At 40.4% G+C, this 18,162-nt stretch overlaps 1 protein-coding gene across 2 annotated transcripts in view; it reads right to left on the reverse strand.

Annotated features, from left to right (window-relative positions):
* IGF2BP3 (insulin like growth factor 2 mRNA binding protein 3) overlaps positions 1-17,640 on the reverse strand; it is a 118,654-nt gene extending 101,014 nt beyond the window's left edge. Inside the window, exons 1-2 of one of the 2 annotated variants that reach the window (XM_030444784.1) lie at positions 17,115-17,640; positions 15,763-15,823 (exon numbers count right to left, since the gene is read on the reverse strand). In XM_030444784.1, the coding sequence (XP_030300644.1) occupies positions 15,763-15,823; positions 17,115-17,289 (236 nt within the window). In that variant the 5' untranslated portion in view covers positions 17,290-17,640. The remainder of the gene's footprint in view (positions 1-15,762; positions 15,824-17,114) is intronic. The other variant, XM_008494205.2, reaches the window with a different exon arrangement.
* Positions 17,641-18,162: the final 522 nt, after the last annotated feature.

The raw sequence follows: 18,162 nt of genomic DNA on the forward strand, positions 1-18,162 counted from the left end.
GCCTGACTGTAGGTCTTAGGTTTGTGTAGGTTATCCGTATAGTAGGTTTTCACCTATTACCATTTGCTTCAGGATTTGAGTTTGACAATTCTTCACGTCATTAATTAGACTAAAAGCTTATATTCATTATTTCTAAGTTCCCTTGAGTAGCCCATAAAGACATTTTAAAAAGAAAATTCTAAGGATTCTGCTATTAGCATATTAATGTTGAATTTCCTTTTTTAAAAAAACCTTTCATTTTCCAGGTGTTGTTAATGATGAGTGTTAGAATGATTTTTTTTTAATTAAATAATTAAGCACTGCTTTAAATTTAATGGCAAGTTCCAGTATCCTTTTGGAGAATGGGTTTTCATTTAGTCTTATGGCTTCTGACATCTCAGGAATTTTCTCTTCCTCTATACTGAAAAATCCTTGGAGAAACAGAAAAGGTTTGGGTTTTCATTTGGGTTTTTCTTTGGTTGGTTAGTTTTAGTTTTTTTGAGGGGCTATGGAGTTTGGGGTTTTGGAAGTTGTTTTGGTTTGGTTTTTGTGGAGTTTTGGGGTTCTTTCCTCCTTTTTCTCAGGGGTGAGGGAGTGGTGGTGTCTTGTAAGGGGGAGGGTGTTGATTGTTTTTCTCTACATGACACAGTTTCTCTGCCACCCTTTCTCTTCCTCAGAGCAGCAGTCTGTATTCCTTAAACAATTATACTACTGAGCTGATCTGGTTGACCAAGCATTTTAGACTTATGGTCACTCAGAACATAAAAATAAATGCAAAAGTGCTTCTAAACAGTTTTTTAAAAATAAGTCAAGATTTCAAATTCTAATCAGTATGAATTAGTAAACCCCTAATGATGGGAAACAAAGTTCATTTTTTGTCTATCTTTCTTCTCCCCACCCCTCATTTCCTTCAGTCACCAAAATAGCTGAAGGCTCCTCTCCCCACTCATCTGTTTTCCTAGTGCTCACAGGGGCTGCTGGCTGAAGTAGTCATATTTTCGTTTCAGACTAACTGTAGAGTTTTATATCAGCTTTAAGAAGCAGCTCTAGACTGAAACTTGCATTTCATGTCCCTGCAGTACCTGGCCAAGTTAGGGGCTGGGGAGCCCTAGATAAGGAAAAGAAAATAAGAACTTTTTTGAGTAAATTCAATTCCTTTTAAATAGCCCAAGAGAAAGAAATAGCGTAGGATATTTCAGGATCCTTTTTGCTTCCTTTCTGAACCAAAAAAAACGGTACCAAGACTTGAAAGCAACAAGATACTTCGGTCTACAGAACAGCTGCTGGATATACCCTCACAGTGCTTTTATTTCTGCAGGTTTTCCCTGCTGTCATCACTTAGAACCTTGCACACCACTTAGAAAGCTGATGGACATCAGATAAGCTGACACAGATATCACATACACTGTAAAAGTTTTGTCAACTTCCTTTTTTAAGGGAGGTATGACACCAGATTAAATCTTAACAAGCAGCTCAGTGATTCACTCTTCTCAGATTGAAATATCTAAATAAAATTAGCAGCATTCATTGAAAAACTTGGAAAACCCCATACCTCTGTGACCAACTTGCTCAACCATGATTTTGCGAAGGATGTTGGAAATGCTTCCCAGATTCCTTACACCACAGCTATAGAAAGGAAGACCAGCCCATTTTGGTCTCTGTATGTTTCAAATTAACCAGTCCTACTCAGTTTTGGTTTGGGGAGTGGAGGGAAAGCTAAATAAAGCTTGAAGTAAAATACCAAGTGTTGGTCTGCCTATACACTTATAGCATGTAATTGCAAGACCTCTGCTGCCTGGGCTCAGAGAGCTGCAAACCTCTGTTTGCTACCTTTTTTTTGCTATTTAATACCTGATTTAAACTCTTCAGGTTTTGAGCAGGGTACTTCAGAGCTTAAATTGAGAAAGGTGCTAAGGTACTTTAGGGACACCATTCCAGCTTATGGGGCTCTGCTGCCTCATTGTTTTACCTCACACCCTGGGATTTTAGAAGAAAAGCCAGTTTGCTGCCCCTCTCGCACTACTTTGTGAAAAAATGACAAATTAAAGTCTAATTCCTAAAATTATCTCAGTAAAAAAATATTTCTGTGAGGCCTAGGAAACTGAAACACTCGCTCTGCTGAAAGCATCATCCGATTTCACAAAGCTTATAGGCCATTTTATAGGCCATTACTAGAATAAATGAAAATCCTTGCTTGGTCTGATGTTAAGTGTATGTATGTAACTTCGGCTAACAGACAGGCTTACTAGCATTTTCAAGTGTCTCATGATATAGCAGGATATTAAAAAGGGCAAACTATTTCATTTGAGCAACTGTCTATACAAAACTACATAAAAATATCCAAAAAATCCTAGTACTTAACAGAACAGAAGAAACCAAAAACAGTTAACAAGAGAACAAAGTCAACACTTTCAAATGTACAGTCACACTTTTCAGGTTCTTTCCAGTGTTTAAAGCAACTCTTAAAGAATGCAGTACATGTGTGCATGTAAACAGACACATGTATGGCTTTCACTATATATCCCTCATGAGTATAATTTCCATTTTTTTTTTTTCATAAAAAATTTATATTATCCAACCTTGCAAGAAGACAGTTTTATACTGACATGAAAATCAAGCATTTAAAAGATACTACATTCATCATCTGCTGTTCCAGCAAAACCCAGCAACACCCTGCAGTTAGCCATGTGAATAAGGTGAAAACTTATTAAAAAAAAGAAAACCTATTTCCTTATTACTAATTTCCACCTTTCAATCTCAAGTCAAACCATGTTTAAAAAAGCACTAGTCAAATTCTTTTAAGTCTTCTAGACCACACAAACTGTAATAGATTAATACTTCACCAGTTTTATAACTGAAATTTCAAATTTGCTGTACATGATATTGCTTTTGCTTCAAAATTATTCCTTCCATCTCAAAGGATATAGTTCATTTAAGCTTACTCACACAAGTTTAAAAAAAAAAAAAAGTACACAGATGCACATAACTAAGACACTTTAGATACCAGTTCTCACTCTGATGCTCCAGTAATTATTTTCCTAGCACACTGTTGAACTAATTGAATACCAACAAGAAGTAATACCTCAGTGCTGGCCTTTACTAATGGCAGTTCAATATGGCCTTAAACTGATTTAGTGATCCAAAGCAGAGGAGATGTAACACCTCTACCAGAGGAGTACTACAATATGTGGAGTTTGCACTATCACCACCAAATAGTTTTCTTTCCTTTCTCTTGCCCAAAAGTCACTGAAAGTGACCAGTCTGCTGTTTGGCTTCACCACTTCTATGCTGAATGTCACCAGATGCAGAATTAAAAAAAATGTTGAAAAAAAAAATTTTTTAAAAAGAAAAAAAGCTCCATATACTTTTTCTATACTTAAGTTATTTGACAAGAGAAACAAATTAGGCTTATGGTGTTTGGACTTAATTTCTTTTAAGCAATTTTCTCTGAACAGTTTTGCCCTCAGAATTAAATCCTATTCAAATATACAAAAATTGTATGGACAAGACAGCACCAAGTGAAATTATTTCATAGATGTACTTATGAGTAAAGAAGTTGATGGTATTTAGAATAACTGTGTACTCTCACCTCAAAAAACTTTATACTCTCAAAACATGTAACACATCATCTTCCAGCTGGGATGCAGCACTAAATCCATATTTTGTGCAATAATACACATTTTGCACACATACACAATACCTTCTACATTAAGTTCTGATCTACAGACATGTTACTAGAAAAAAAAAAAAAAAACTTCTCATACACGTTTTAAGAAGCTTTATAAGCAAAGCAATAGCCAATGTGCAATTTTCTACTGTCTACAAATCTTATTTGTCCCTTCATTTTACAGGACAATAATTCTGGTTGCAGTAAGTACACCTACACCAGTAAACCTACATTCACAGTAAATATTTTATACTGGTATAGTTAAAGCATCACACCTTTTTTACAGACTCTTAAGCAATTTTTTTTTATTTTTACTTCATAGAAATCCTATTTGTTATATTTTTCAGTTAATTTTTAAGAATCACCCAGTCTTCTGTGCTTACATAGTAAGATATGAAAGCAGCCAGGCACTGATGAAAGCCTCAGAGTATAATTTCATTCTGTTCAACTGGAAAAGCCAACAACTAAAATTCAGTTGTTCAAAAACTTAAAGTTTTGTAACATTTAATTTTACAGAGTCTTTCAGAGGCAAGTTATGTTGAATAACCACATGTATTAGAGGTGTAAGTGTATTTTCTTTAGTAACCTTTACAGTTAATATTTAATAATTTCATAATACTATAAAAAAATTGCGGTACTTTAAGAAGTGGCATAGTAAGGAAATTATAGGAAAGCAACTATCACCTTTTAAATAACTCCATTATTTTTCATTTCCTTTTTCACAGAATACCTACAATATAGTGCACGTATAGGACGAAGATGGCAGTGAGAATTGGCTTTTTCATTGTCACTGTAGCTTTAAATACCCTATTGTGATCAGAGAACAAAACTCTGAGTTTACATTTCTGCATGGAAAAAGAGTCTTTACATAGGGTCATAGGGCAGTATTTAACAATTATGCTATTTTAATTCACTTTGTATTAAACTGAACAAAATTGAAAATTTAGATCAGTAAGTTCCCAAGTAGAGAAAAGCCCTATATCAAGCTACAGGTAAGTTAATTCATAAATAGAATTTACAAGTTAATATCCATTAACGTCAAACTTTTTTGCATTTAGTAACTTTCAGTTTTCAAATACCTAGCATTATGCTTGATAGTTCATATCCAGATTAGGAACAAAGTGCATTTGAATTATTATTTTGACCAAGTTAGATAAATTATTTAGCATTTAATTACTTCAAATTTAGTTTGTATACAGATGTGTAAGCCCATTATCACACCAAGACAGTAATTGCTGTCTTCTTACAATCATACAGTACTGATTTGTTAACAAAGATATCTAAATTAGGTGGTACCTGCCCCCACTAGTAGATCAAGTTGCTTTTACCTGCAAGCATAGCTTAGCATATTTTGAATTTCAAAGCTTTGAGAGGTGTATTTAACTATTCCATCTGCAAATAGGTATGCCCAACAACTGATGGTAACTTTTCAAGAAAGAGCAAGAAAAAGCTAAAAGTGCAAATTACAAAATTTAAAAAATTTTAAAAATCAACATAAGGAAATCTATGATGTCATAAGTAAAATATTCAACCACAGAAAGAAGTCACCCTTCTTTAGGAGTTACTGATTGTTTCCTGCTAACACTACTGTTCCTATGTCTTCTTCATTCATCTCCCCACCATCACCCCCCAAAAATTCAAACTATGCTGGCACCAGTTTCATGCCTAGCACTAGACAACACACTAATAGACAGCCACCAGTAACAACCAGAACTGGAGCTACCAAAAGACTCAAAACAAAGCAAGCAATCGCTGGCTCACTCCCTCTCCTCCCCCAAACCTCAGACATGTTTTAATAGTTTGTAACCACATGCACGTTATCCACAGAGTGCAGAGAAAGTTCATAGAGCTGGATAATTGAGGGAAAGGAAACAGGTCAGGGCACCTGCTCTGCCCCCCAAAACAGACCGAGCTCTCCTCAGCAAGCCCAAGTCTCCTCGGGTAGGAAGCACCACAGCCACCTCCAGAGAACTATCATTGCTCCAATGCTGTTTCTTCCTTGGGAACATGAAGGGCTTCATTGTGGTGAAACACGTTGTATTGGGCAGACTTTTCCACGCCTTGCCTTTCCCCCCCTCAACCCTCCTCCCTCTCCTTTTTTTTTCTTTTTTTTTCTTTTTTTTTTCCAAAGGATACCAAATATTACACCCAACTAGTGACACAAGTCATAACTACATCGAAGAATGGCTTTCGGAAGGCAGAACCACATATGATTGCCAATATTCTATAGTTTAAGAAAGAAAAAAAAAAAGTTAAGATTGCCTGAACTTTCATTTGCAAAGCCATTTTGAAGAGCTGCAGCACAAAACCCAGCGCTGCGATACAGCAGGAGACTGACATAACCACACGTGTGATGCTGGATCTGTACTGCTGCTCAGGCATTCACAAATGGCATTTTCATGTTAAGATGCTGAACTTAATCCAACCAGTATGCCAAACCAGTAGCATCCATAGTAAGGGAACTGTGTGCACCAGGTGATGTGAGCAAAAGGGTCAGGAAGAAAAGCCGTGTAATGAAGGTTGTGATTTGCCACAGAGGCAGGCAAAAGCCAACCACAGAAATCAAAGGCAATTTGGTGATTTTACTGAAGCTCGTCAAAAGTAAAGTATAAGCACAGTCTTTAACTCCATCAAAAAGCTTGAAGGGCCCTACAAATTATAACGATAAATGTTCAGAATCTTTTCTCAAGATTACTTTCAATGAGTGATGTGTAACATCAACTCTATATGGGTTAAACACATGATGTACCTGAAAGGATGATTTTGCTCATGATTTGAGTTTAACTGAACAACTGTCACCAAGCCCAGTTGTACCAAGGGTGTGTACTCCTCAACTTTATGTAAACTTTTACAGCTTTTTGTTAAATGCAGGATTTGGGATATGTTCACATGTCAACAGCCACTTTTTGTTTATAAGGGCAGCCAGGGTGGAAGACTGTGTAGAAATCACACTATTTATAGAAATGTCCTCCCAACTGTGTAACAGAAAAAATGAAAACTTCTAAATAGAAGCATGTAACACACTCTAAGCAAACACATTATTAATTCGAGCAGAATAAGCAACAACCCAAAACAAGTTACCAACTTAGAACAGGATCTCACCATTTGCTATTAAGACACATGTCATCACTGAGAACCAAATTTAGTATTTCAAAAATAAATTGTCACCTACTTTTTGACTATCATAACTTAATGGGGGGTGTTTGAGGGTTTGGGGGTTTTCTGTCTTTTGGGATTTTGGTTTTGCTTTGTTTGTTTGTTGTTTGGGGTTTTTTTGGGTGGGGGGTTGGTTTTCAGAACAAGTTTAATAGAATAAGCATTCTGTTGTATCCTTGAGTGCACCAGTATTAGCAGTATGAAAACAATTTTACACCACTGCTACTGAACATCAGCATTACACTGAGAAGAAAAACTTAATGACCAGTACACAATATTCTAAAGAATATCTTTGACTTTAAGACTCTGATTTAGTTTCTACAGGTTATTACAATCAAATTAATACCTGTTCTGCATCCTAGAGTTCTCCATTTCAGTGTAAGTAAATCTACAGATCGTATGTTAAACTACATGCTTGCTATCTCTTAGAATGTACTCGGCATTGAAAGAATCTGAATTTCTATACAGCTTTAGACCTCTAGCATTCCTGATAGTTATGCATTTCTTAAGAGTACCTAGCATAAAAAATTTATTTGCAGGTGTAAAGTTAATACAATCAAGTAACAAACAAGTAATTAAATATTGTAGCATTAGTTAAGTGTCAAAAGGAATACCGCCTGGTTAGCAATGGCAGAATTTTAGCTACCTGTCACCAAGCTATGCTGCTGCCCACCAGCAGCTAGAACTTGCCTAAATAACCAAACTTCTACCAACACAAAGCTCATCGTGTAAGCACTCTGGCTGATCAGCACCAGCACCCACCCACCAGTGATCAATACCACTAAGAGATGCTTAGTATTGAATCCCTCTCACCGGACCCTGAATAGCTCCCTCTGCACACCAGGGGGCTGGTTTTCCACAAAGAGAGATTTGGTTCATTCAGGGATCCAGTCCCCTCAGTAAGACCCACAAGCTCTTTACAGCACAGTACTTATTACACATCTGTAGCACAGCAACACCTCAGTGGTGCTGGGAACCTCTGTGCATTGCTATACAATTAGCAAACTCATCTGAAAAATTATTTTGGAATTGGTAACAATGTTTCAAGACATACAATTTTTTTTTCCCCCCCCCTAATCATTATCCACTAAAGTTTGCTGCAAAACTTCTCCTGGAAAATAATTTAAAGGGGTTTTTTTATCAGAATTTTAACATCAGGAAAAAGACATGGCTTACATTATAAGTGAAGACACCATCACGTAAGGAATCTCCCCTCTATGTATAAACCAAATAATCCACTCTATCACCAAAAAATAAATTCCTGGATTATCTGTTTAACTGTTTGAAAACTATCAGGGAAAAAACACATACACACCACTTTTACCTTCTGCCTTTGCTAGACTGTATGTTCATTTTCCCTGTAAAAACTGGGGCAGTTTTGCAAACTCTGTTTCCCAAGAGCCTCCTTGGATCACGCCAAGGACTTCCCCCGAGGGCAAGATGAAAGCTGCATGGAGCAACTACAGGGTAAAATTTACTCCAGGGTTTTGGAGTTCCCCCCTCCCCTTCCTCATGGCTACCCCTCCTGCCCTGCTTATTCCTAGAAAACTGGAATCCTGCCTTGATCCATGCATGCTTGATATTTAATAAATAATTCTAAAACCAAACCAAGCAAGCTTTACTTCACCTCTAACCACTATTTCACATTAAATTTCAGAAAAATCAGTGATTGTGAGCTCAAGTAATAGATTTAATTTTTTTGTCCAAGAAAAATTTTTGTTCACACATACCAGAGTTCCCTCTACATGAATTTTTATGTCCGCACTAAAATATTGAAGGCTCCATTAAGGTGAAGCGAGCTCCATTTTTCAGGACAAATCTAGGACCTGTATATTTAAAATCTTAACTTAAAATCAATTTGCCAAAACAATAAAGCACTTCTGTTTTCACAAAGGAGAAAAAAATACACTGGACACATGCTGTAGACTACGTATTTTAAAATAGCGTTCCTGAAGTTCAACTGAGCATGAAAGTTAATCTTTCAAAAGTGAACATTCAGCTTCAGTTGTGCTCAAATGTACTAATACTTGTAAAAAAAAAAAACCACAACAAAAAACACAAAGAAGCTAAAAACTTACTATTTCAACAAGTTTCTCAGATATTTTTAGCTACTCTCTGCGAATCATTTTATGGCAATATAATCTTTTAAAATACAAGTGTATATATGTATATATACCTACATATATATATATACCGTACATGCATTCAAAAAGACACAGATTTTCCCCTTGAAACTCTTCTCACCAATCACACTACACTCACAAAAGGATAAAGATTCCAGAAAAAATGAAATGGAGTCAGCTGAACGCATTTCATTTCAATGCTTAGGTCCCATACCCAAGAAGAGCCAAATCCCTCATTGTTATCAGTGCTCTTATCCAAATTTTAACTTAATTAAAAATACAGAATGCCTCATTTTACCTGTTGGAGGCAGTTTGCCATTTAGATTTGCAAAAGGACAGTTTTAGTTGGTGCAGCCTCCTCTGCACCATGAAGAGGCAAGCAACAGGGGAGACACACTGCCCCTAAGGTTACATTGCAGAGGAGATGGCTTTTATACTTCACATTACTCTTGTGCCATAATACACTTCAGCAAAACTACAATTAATAATATAATTTAATTTTCCATTTTGAAATTTCAACACACTTGTAAAAAAAAAAAAAAAAAAAAAGGAAAACACCACCTTTTTGGCCTTATTCTTCTATTGCCCTTACATGTAGAGTATTTTAATATTTACCCTAATATTGACCATAGCAACACACTTTATTTGCTGAGTATCCAACCACAAACATCAAGATTTTATTCGTGGTTTAATGTATGCATCTTTCAACACATACTCAACAAATTAATATTGCCTATTAGGAAAGCAGCAAAACCGGGAGATAATACAATACTATATATTTTCTTTTGTTAATTACCTGGAATGTGTCCAAAAATACAGGAGCTCTTGCTCCCATACAGAAACTTTTCGAAGTCAAGTAACTTCTTGCAGGTGATGAGAAGGAACCACTGCCACTAAAGCCCCCACGTGGATAAACATGCCCAGAGAAGCTGGGTAACACCAGTAAGCACTGGGCTTGCTGATTTCCCCAGCACACCCTAAGCATGGACACCTGGGGAGATACTGGGTGGTAAATTCAACAAAATTTTTACTTCAACAGCAAATATAAGACTTATACAGCAAAGATGCAGGATGGAAAGACACACAAGTGCCCACACTTGAGATGCCCAGGGAAGGAATAAAAAAAGAATGGAAGCCTCAGACTAGAACTGTAGAATAATGCACAAGTATTTCTAGTAACAATGTCATGTTTTTAGAAGAAATAAGAACAAGGAAATAAGGGAAAGTTAGTTTTATCTCAGCTTTCAAAAGTAGTTAGCATATAACAACATATAATTCTATACACTGCATCATTCGAGATAAAGAATAGGCTGACATGCAGAGGAATATTTTGTGTATGAAAAGAAAATGAGAACACACGTTAAAGGAGAATTGTATTGAAGTGCTCTGAAACTATAAAGGACTTCAATATCGCTTACTGAATCAACTCTCTTCAAACCTCTCCCTCTAAAACACAAAAATTTGTCCTACTTTGATTTTACATTTTTTTGCACCCATTCTCCATCTATTTACTGATTCTGAATAATCAAATTCCAGTAACAAGTTTCACTCTTAAGTTACAAGAAAAAAAAAAATCCCACATCAATATCACACTGGGCTTGTGCAAGGATGAAATCGCCAGAAAAGTGTTTTTAAGTGTGCTTCATAGCACTATGTATTTGTTACCAAAATCCCATGAGGATAAAATCCTAAAAACTAAGATAGCATTAAGGAGAGGAGTAGGTTTAACAAACAAAAAAAATCTTTGTGAGATTCCCCAAAGACCTAACCCTGCCTGTGGTTTAAGTATTAGGTGTATTTTAATTCTGCTTGGGTCCCTCTCTCATGACCCTTATGGGAAGCTTCAAATTTTTCTGGTAGTTAAATCCCAGACCATTTAAGAATTTTTTCAGGTCAAAACCAAGCATTTGAAGTCTACCCAGTAGCCAGCCAGAAGCTATAAAAGGACTCCAGCACTGTAGAGTTCTATGCTCTGCACTTAAAAGACCAACTGAAATGAACACAGCATCATTTTACAAAAATACCACCTTCAAGGTCTCAAAAATGTGGAAAATGTTATTACCCCATGCCTGGGGGGGGAAAAAAGGGAGAAATTAAAAAAAATCTAAAACATTTCCTGATTATATTTCACTACCCTTGAATTACACTTCAAAAATGTTTTTTTTTTAATTCCACCCCTTCAAAATTTAGTGCATCTACGCACAATTTAAGGTTCACTACAAGTATGTTCTCATAATACCTTCTATAAAGGGAAGGTATGAAACAGAAAGCAGGACCAGGCTTTCAGAATATTAATTTAAAGCTGTGTTTCATATAGTTTTTAAACATGAGCTGGAGTAACAAGAAGGGGTTTTGTTTTTTTTTTTAACAGTCAGACAGTATGAGAAGTCATAAAAAAATTAAGCTCCCAACAATATAACAGTTAAAGTGGTTGGTGAAAAATTATCTTTTCTTGCCATAACATCTAGTTGTCTGTATAGTAATCCCAATTATTCAGGTTTGTTTCTACTCTAACTGTAATCTTTAAAAGACTAAAAAACAAAAAACAAACAAAAAAAAATTCACTGCTCACATCTGCAAAAATAAGTGTGATAGCAAAATAAAATCAAAAAATCACTATGCCAAGTTTTGGCTCTCCACTCAAAAAAATTTTAGTTGGACCCCGCCACGGTCCTCCATTTCTTTCGGTAGAAAAGAGCAAGAATACAGCTAAGAAATGACAATATTTCTATCACATCTTTTTGCATTCAACACATTTCTCCCTGTTTGATATTTACAGGAGCAAAACTCTAAATCAGTGCCACTATTTTTTTTTTAAACAACTGTGACCATTGTAGCCACCATACATACTGTAGCCTCCAGAAGCCATTTCCCACAGTCTTGACACACAAGATACAAACCCTCATTATACTGAAAATTAGCAACACAATCCAGTGCCCATCCAACAGAATAACACTCATCCCTGGAGCAGAGGTGGTTGTGGGAGATTTTGAGCCTGGTTTTCTGCTCCTTCAGCATTGGAGGTGAAGCACAGCTGGTGGGGTCCCCTTGCTCCCCATGGCACAACTTGTTACAAGGCAGCCTTACCTACAAGGTGCACTTTTGCTGCTCTCTTCTCCTCCTCTCCCAAACAGGCCCCTCAGAAGAGACATGGTGAATTTATTTACTCAACAAAGAGCCTCAAGGTGGTGGGGGGGGAGAGAGGGAGGTGGGGGGGAAAAAAAAAAAAAAGAAAAAGCCCTAATTGGAAAAACACCTCGTCATTACCATAATTGAGGTGTTGCAAGCATTTTAGGCACCTGAAGGCCCTAGGAGCAGGCATGGTGGACCAGGTCTGGGTGGGAAGCCCACCTGGACGTGGGAGCTGAGCCAGGAGGCTGTGTCAGGCACATCCCCAGGTGCCCAGAGTTGGTGCCTACCCTCCCCCCTCATCACTCACAAGTGACATCAGGGCCATTTGAATAATCAGATTGCAGTGTACATCGCCTTCCAAGATACCAGCTGCTCTTGGATTGCAGCGAGGGAGTACCCAAAGCCTTGCAATACAAGTTGCATGGAGAGGGACCCACATACACTGTGAGCTGCCACCATCCTCATCCTGCATTGCTGCTTTGCAAGAGGAAAACCCCTCTGAGAGTAACCACTACTAACAGCACCCTGCCTTCCCTCACAGTGTGACCAGTGGTTAGAGTTGTACAATGTCTTCTCCAGCTTTTGTATAAAGTGACCTAAACCTTTAAATATTGCAGTAGTCTTCCTCCACACTGAGGGGTCTGAATGCAGAAATGCTGCATTCCTTTGGCATTCCCTTGAGATTTCAGTAGTAAGTCAGGAATCTACTCTGAGCTTATTAAACACTTTGCACCTCCCCCAGAATAATTCCCCACCCTTCCATCAAGGAAACCTTGACCAGGCCTCTTCTTTCAACCACAGCATGTCCCCTTGTCGGTTTCCAAATGCTTCCAGGGGGGGAGGGGAAGAAGAAAGCCACACACTCTCCCCTTCCTTCCACAGCAGGTAAGAAGATAATTTTGCAAACCTGGGTGTGACCACTTCAAATCTGAAGATCCAGCAAGAGCTGGAATGCAGTGACTACTGGGCCCAAGAATTTCGCCCTGAACAACAAGCTGGGCACACTCCACTGTCTTCTGGATTCAGCTCAACATTATGGCAACCCTAGCTGACACCACCTCTTGACCTTCTTTTATGTGATGAGGATATGGATTACCAAACCCTTACTCTTTCCTCCCATGCACCTCAGCCACCTCTGGTGAAAGATACCCACAAACTATCTTTAAGAGTGATAATATACACACTCTGCTAAAAAAAAAAAAAAAAAAAAAAAAAAATTTAAGGAGGTTGTGAAGCAGCACGAAGCAGCCTCACAGCAGCAGAGGTCAATACAATGTATTGAATAATTTCAGTGCACTACTAAACAACTTTTGCTCTTATGAAGTAATCATTTGACCAAACTATTAATCGTACACTCATGCTGAAAGACTGACTTGACACATTCAATATTTTATTTTATTTTTTTTTAATGGCATCACTGCCTTAGCCATATCTCTCACACTGACTGGAGTGCACAGGCCTCACTGGAAACCATTCCCGGGCCTTGCAACCCGAAAACACACTGGGTGGGCCTGATGAGCAGCAACACCCCCCACTCCAGTGGCATTTGACACCTTTCCCTTGAGTAAAAAGGATACAAAGACTTCAAATAAGTTACTTTCAAAGTATCTTAACAGCCAGCCTCAACCCAATCCTCAAAACTGTGTTTTTACACCTAACAACCCTAAGTATACACCCAGTAAGCAGTGTTCAGAAACATGGAGGAAATGTCCGATTTCTTGACATTCTTCCCCCATCCCCCCCAAAAATATTATTAGACATCTATAAAAGGAACAAGAGAGTCACTTTTTACATATGGAGGCCACTGAATGAATTTTAAGTGGCTTTCTATATTTGATTTTGGAAGAGGGGGAGCGGAAACAAAGGGGAAGGAAGTGCAGTTATGAGAAATGCAATTTAGTCTCTGTTAAACAGCAGTATAAATCTGAACTATATCTGATACATTCCAACGTGGTATCAGCACAGTGTTTTAACAAGTAAGGGCTTTAGGAGAAACAATATGGATGTGCTGATACAATTACATTTGCAATTTTTTCAATATTACGCCTATGAGTACCCAACGCATGCCCAGAAAAGTGCTTAAGTTCAGTGCAGACTTCTTTCCAACAAGTTACAGACAGGCACACATTGCTGATAATTGCTAATTCACAGACAAATTTGAAGACATGCTACCCACTATGAAGAAAGGGCTTTTTCACCAGTTCACCTCACAGCTGAAAGAACAGGAAAATACTTGTAAACACATTGCACAATGATAAAAACAGAAGTTGAGAGGGCCACCAGTGGTTTTAAATTTATATGAGTGAAATGAATGTATTATTAACACATAAATAGAATACTATTTGTGCAATAAGCATGGTAACATATTTACTTATTAGAGAGTAATAGGAAATGGTCAAGTCTCTTGTCTCACATAATTTTTTCCTTAAATCTAAAAATATATACACACTATTTCTATGTACATAAAAGATTTGGAATATAGATTATTGTAAAGCAAAGCCTTATGTCTTGCCTAATAAACGAGAAAGAACTCATACAGCAAATTAATTTCAAAGGAAAAGTATCAAATAAACACTACCATAAAGACTAGTATGCTATGAATTGGTCCAGAGAGAGGTTCCCCCTTCCCTTAACTAGAGAAAAAATCCTCCATACTTTCTCAAGTGAAGCTCTCCTCTAACACTAACTGCTGATTAAATTTCTAATTCTCAAAATACCAAGCCATCCAGACAGAAAATTTACCTTTTCAAATCAACCATTTTAATAAGACTGCACTTTAAAAAATAATCCTGAAATAGCAGAAATCCCCTTTAACAAAGTTATACAGACAAACATACTTCCCAGATTGAATAATGGGAGTACAGTAACAAGCACGTGGAAAGTTTGATCTATTTTGCTTTTACTCTCTAGTGCACGCCAGGTTTTCTGTAATCTAAATATTTGTAAGAGAAGGAGGCTGAATTGCTATAGGCAGTATAAAATACTACCCTGCTTTATTGCAAGTGTTTCTTCTTTACATGAGGCCCAACAAAATTACTACCTTGGAAAAATTAAACATACATTTAGAAATTAAGGATGCATAAATCATGTCCTTATTGGGAAGAAGTCATTCTCCTGCTGCTTCTAAAGACCAGCTCAAAATAGTGATGAAAAATCCCCTCAAGTACAGATGATACTTCTACTGCATGCCTATAAAATGCTGCAGACTCCAACATGGAAGGATCAAAAAAATATGTATACCAGTATATTTACAAGATGCTTTTTTGTTCCTGGAGCAAAGCTCATGTGCTTACCCGTTACACAGATCACAACACCACATTTCATTTCCTGCTAACTCAGATTTTAACTCTTTTCACAGAACTTCAAATTTTTAAAATCTTCACAATCACTTGCCATAATAACTTGCTTCTCCCACAGACAAGCTTTTAAATAAATAAATAAATGAAATACTACTACTGCTACCCAGCCAAGAAACAATATTAGAAATATATGGGCTGGTTCTAGAAAACCTTCGGGACAGCACAGAGTGCACGCCTGTGGGCTTAAGAAGGCTGTTCATTTATCTACAAGGAAGAGAAAGACAAACCTAAGCATTTTTCAAATTACTTCTCACTAGGTAACCGAAGAATTAAAAAATTAAAAACCAAAAAAAAAAAAAAAAAAAAAGAAAAAAAAAACACAACAACCACACACACAAAAAATTACCTTTGTCTTTTAGGGACCGAATGTTCAACTTCTATGAGTTTCCCATGCAGCTCCACTTTACCTGCAGAGATAAACAGAAAGGGGAAAATAGCTGAACGCTGCTGCCCGTCCCCCACGCCCGGTCTCGCCGAGCGGGTCTGCCTGGGCGTAAAGCAGGAAACGGGAGCGCAACACGTTAGCCCTATCATCTATCGGCAACGCGGGCACCGGTGGAGCGGGGACCCGGCGCCCGGGAAGGCGACACAGCCCGGGGCCGCGCCGCTGCCGCCGGAGAGCTAGCGCTGCCCTCGGCGGGGCCGCTGCCTCCGCCCCGATTTTAGGGAGACCCTTGAAATGCCGTGTGAGGGATCCGGGCTCGGCCCCGTCTCGGGGAGGGAGAGCGGGGTCTCCGCCGCCCCCCACGCTACCGCTGGGCCTCCAAGTTCGGGCGGATTTCTGCACGGAAGCGGGAGGGAAGGGAACCGAAATGAAACACCGAGCGCAGCCCGAGAATATCTTTTCTCTCTCAGCAGACCTCTGCAAAGCCGCTTCACGAGAAAGAAAAAAAGAATTTTTTTTTCTCTCTTTTTTTTTTTTTTTTTTTTTTTTAAAGCACACAAAAACAGGATGTCGGGGCCAGAAGCCGGCGCGCTGTCGGAGGCGGTGATGGGTGCGTGAGAGCAGCGAAGAGAAACCGAAATAAATAGCGGGGCGGCGAAGGGGGGGGGAGAAGCAGGGCTCTCCTCCCAAGTTTGGGGCAATTCGGCGGCTCGCCCCCAGCTCTGCGGCCTGCGCCAAACCGCAGGGAGCCCCAACCCGCTCCGGGGGCCTGCGGGAGGGGGTAACTATGCCTAGGGGGGGCGGGGGTGTGCAGCCGCTGCCCCGCGGCGCGCAGCGTCCCCCGCGCAGGGCTCCGCGCCCGCAGCCCGCCCCCTCCTTACTGCACCCACCCCCCCACCCTGATGCAGCGAGGGCCCCCGGCCGAACAGGGCTGGCCGTGGGGTGTGGAAAAACATGGGAACAGCCGCGCGGCGGGTCCGTGGGCCCATGCTCTCGCCCCTCCCCGGCCCCGCTCCCCCGCCACGCCGGGCCGGCCCCTCCCGGGGGGCCGCTGCCGCTCAAGCCCCGCGGAAAGCCTCCGCGGAAAGGCCGAGGAGCTTCGGTCGCGCTTTGAAAACAACAGTTTGCATCTCACCTGGGGGCGGGAAGGGCATGGTAGCAGGGACACCCACCCCTCCAACCACCCTCCCTGGCGGGCGGCGCGGCCCAGCCCGCCGCTGCAGCAGCTCCGCGGCGGCGGAGGAGTGCGGGCGAAGGGAGCCGTCGGGGATGGAGGCGGGAGAGGGGAGGCAGGGTGCGGAGGGGCCGCTCACCTGAAAGTGCCTCGATGGCCTTCATGGCCCAGCTCTCGTCGGGGCAGTCCACGAAGGCGTATCCCGTCTTCACCAGAAACTGGCCCGAGAAGGGGATCTTGGAGTCTTTAAAGAGACTTTCCAGGTCGAGAGGGCTGACGTTCTCGCCGAGGTTGCCGATGTAGAGCTTGTTCATCTTCCTGGCGGCTTGGGGAGGCGCGCACCGCGGGCAGCAACCCTCGTCTTGAGAGAGGAGGTGGGGAGGAAGGGGGAAATAAAACAAAATGCGATGGAGGAAGGAGAGAGAGAGAGAGAGAGAGAGAGAGTGAGAGAGAGAGAGAGAGGACAGGGGGGAAAAAAAAAAATCAGATCTGCAGCTTGTGTCCCTCCCTCGCTCTCTCAAGGGGTAAAAAAAAAAAAAAAAAAAAAAAAAAAAAAAAAAAAAAAAATGTAGCCAAACGGGAGCCCTAAGTGCCTGCCGTGCTACCCGGGCGCATGGGGGGCGCGGGGGAAACACCCAGCGCCGGGGCCGCGGATGGCGGGCTGAGGAGAGGAAAAGGAGGAGGGGAGGGGAGAAAAAAAAAAACTACTTTTTTTGTCTTGCCCCCAAGCCCCTTTGGCAGCAGCAGGCGGACTATGAAAATGTCACACTACGTGCGTGCAGGCGCCGCCTCTCCGTATGAAAAAAAAAAAAAAAAAAAAAAAGGGAGGGAAAAAAAAGGGGGGGGAGAACAAAAAAATTACTTGAATATTCCGGCTTTTTGAATGAGCCACGTGTTCAAACTACAAATCAACTTCTCACGTGAGGAATCCCAGCTCTTCAATTACCGAGTGGATGGGGCGCACACACACTCACGGAGGAGGAAGAGGAGGAGGGCCGGGGGGGTGAAGGATGGGGAGGAGGGTGGGGGGAGGCTGGACAGGACAGGACAAGTTTAGAGAGGGCGGGGGAAGGGGAAACCAGAGTTGGGTGGGCGCCGGCCCTGCTCCGCGCTGCGCCGCCTCTGCCCTTCCGCCGGGGGAGTCCCCTCCCTGCGCCCCCGCCGCCCAAAAACGGCTGGGCGGGCGC

The sequence above is a fragment of the Calypte anna genome, chromosome 2 (assembly GCF_003957555.1).
Source record: "Calypte anna isolate BGI_N300 chromosome 2, bCalAnn1_v1.p, whole genome shotgun sequence".
Classification (NCBI taxonomy): Eukaryota; Metazoa; Chordata; class Aves; order Apodiformes; family Trochilidae; genus Calypte; species Calypte anna.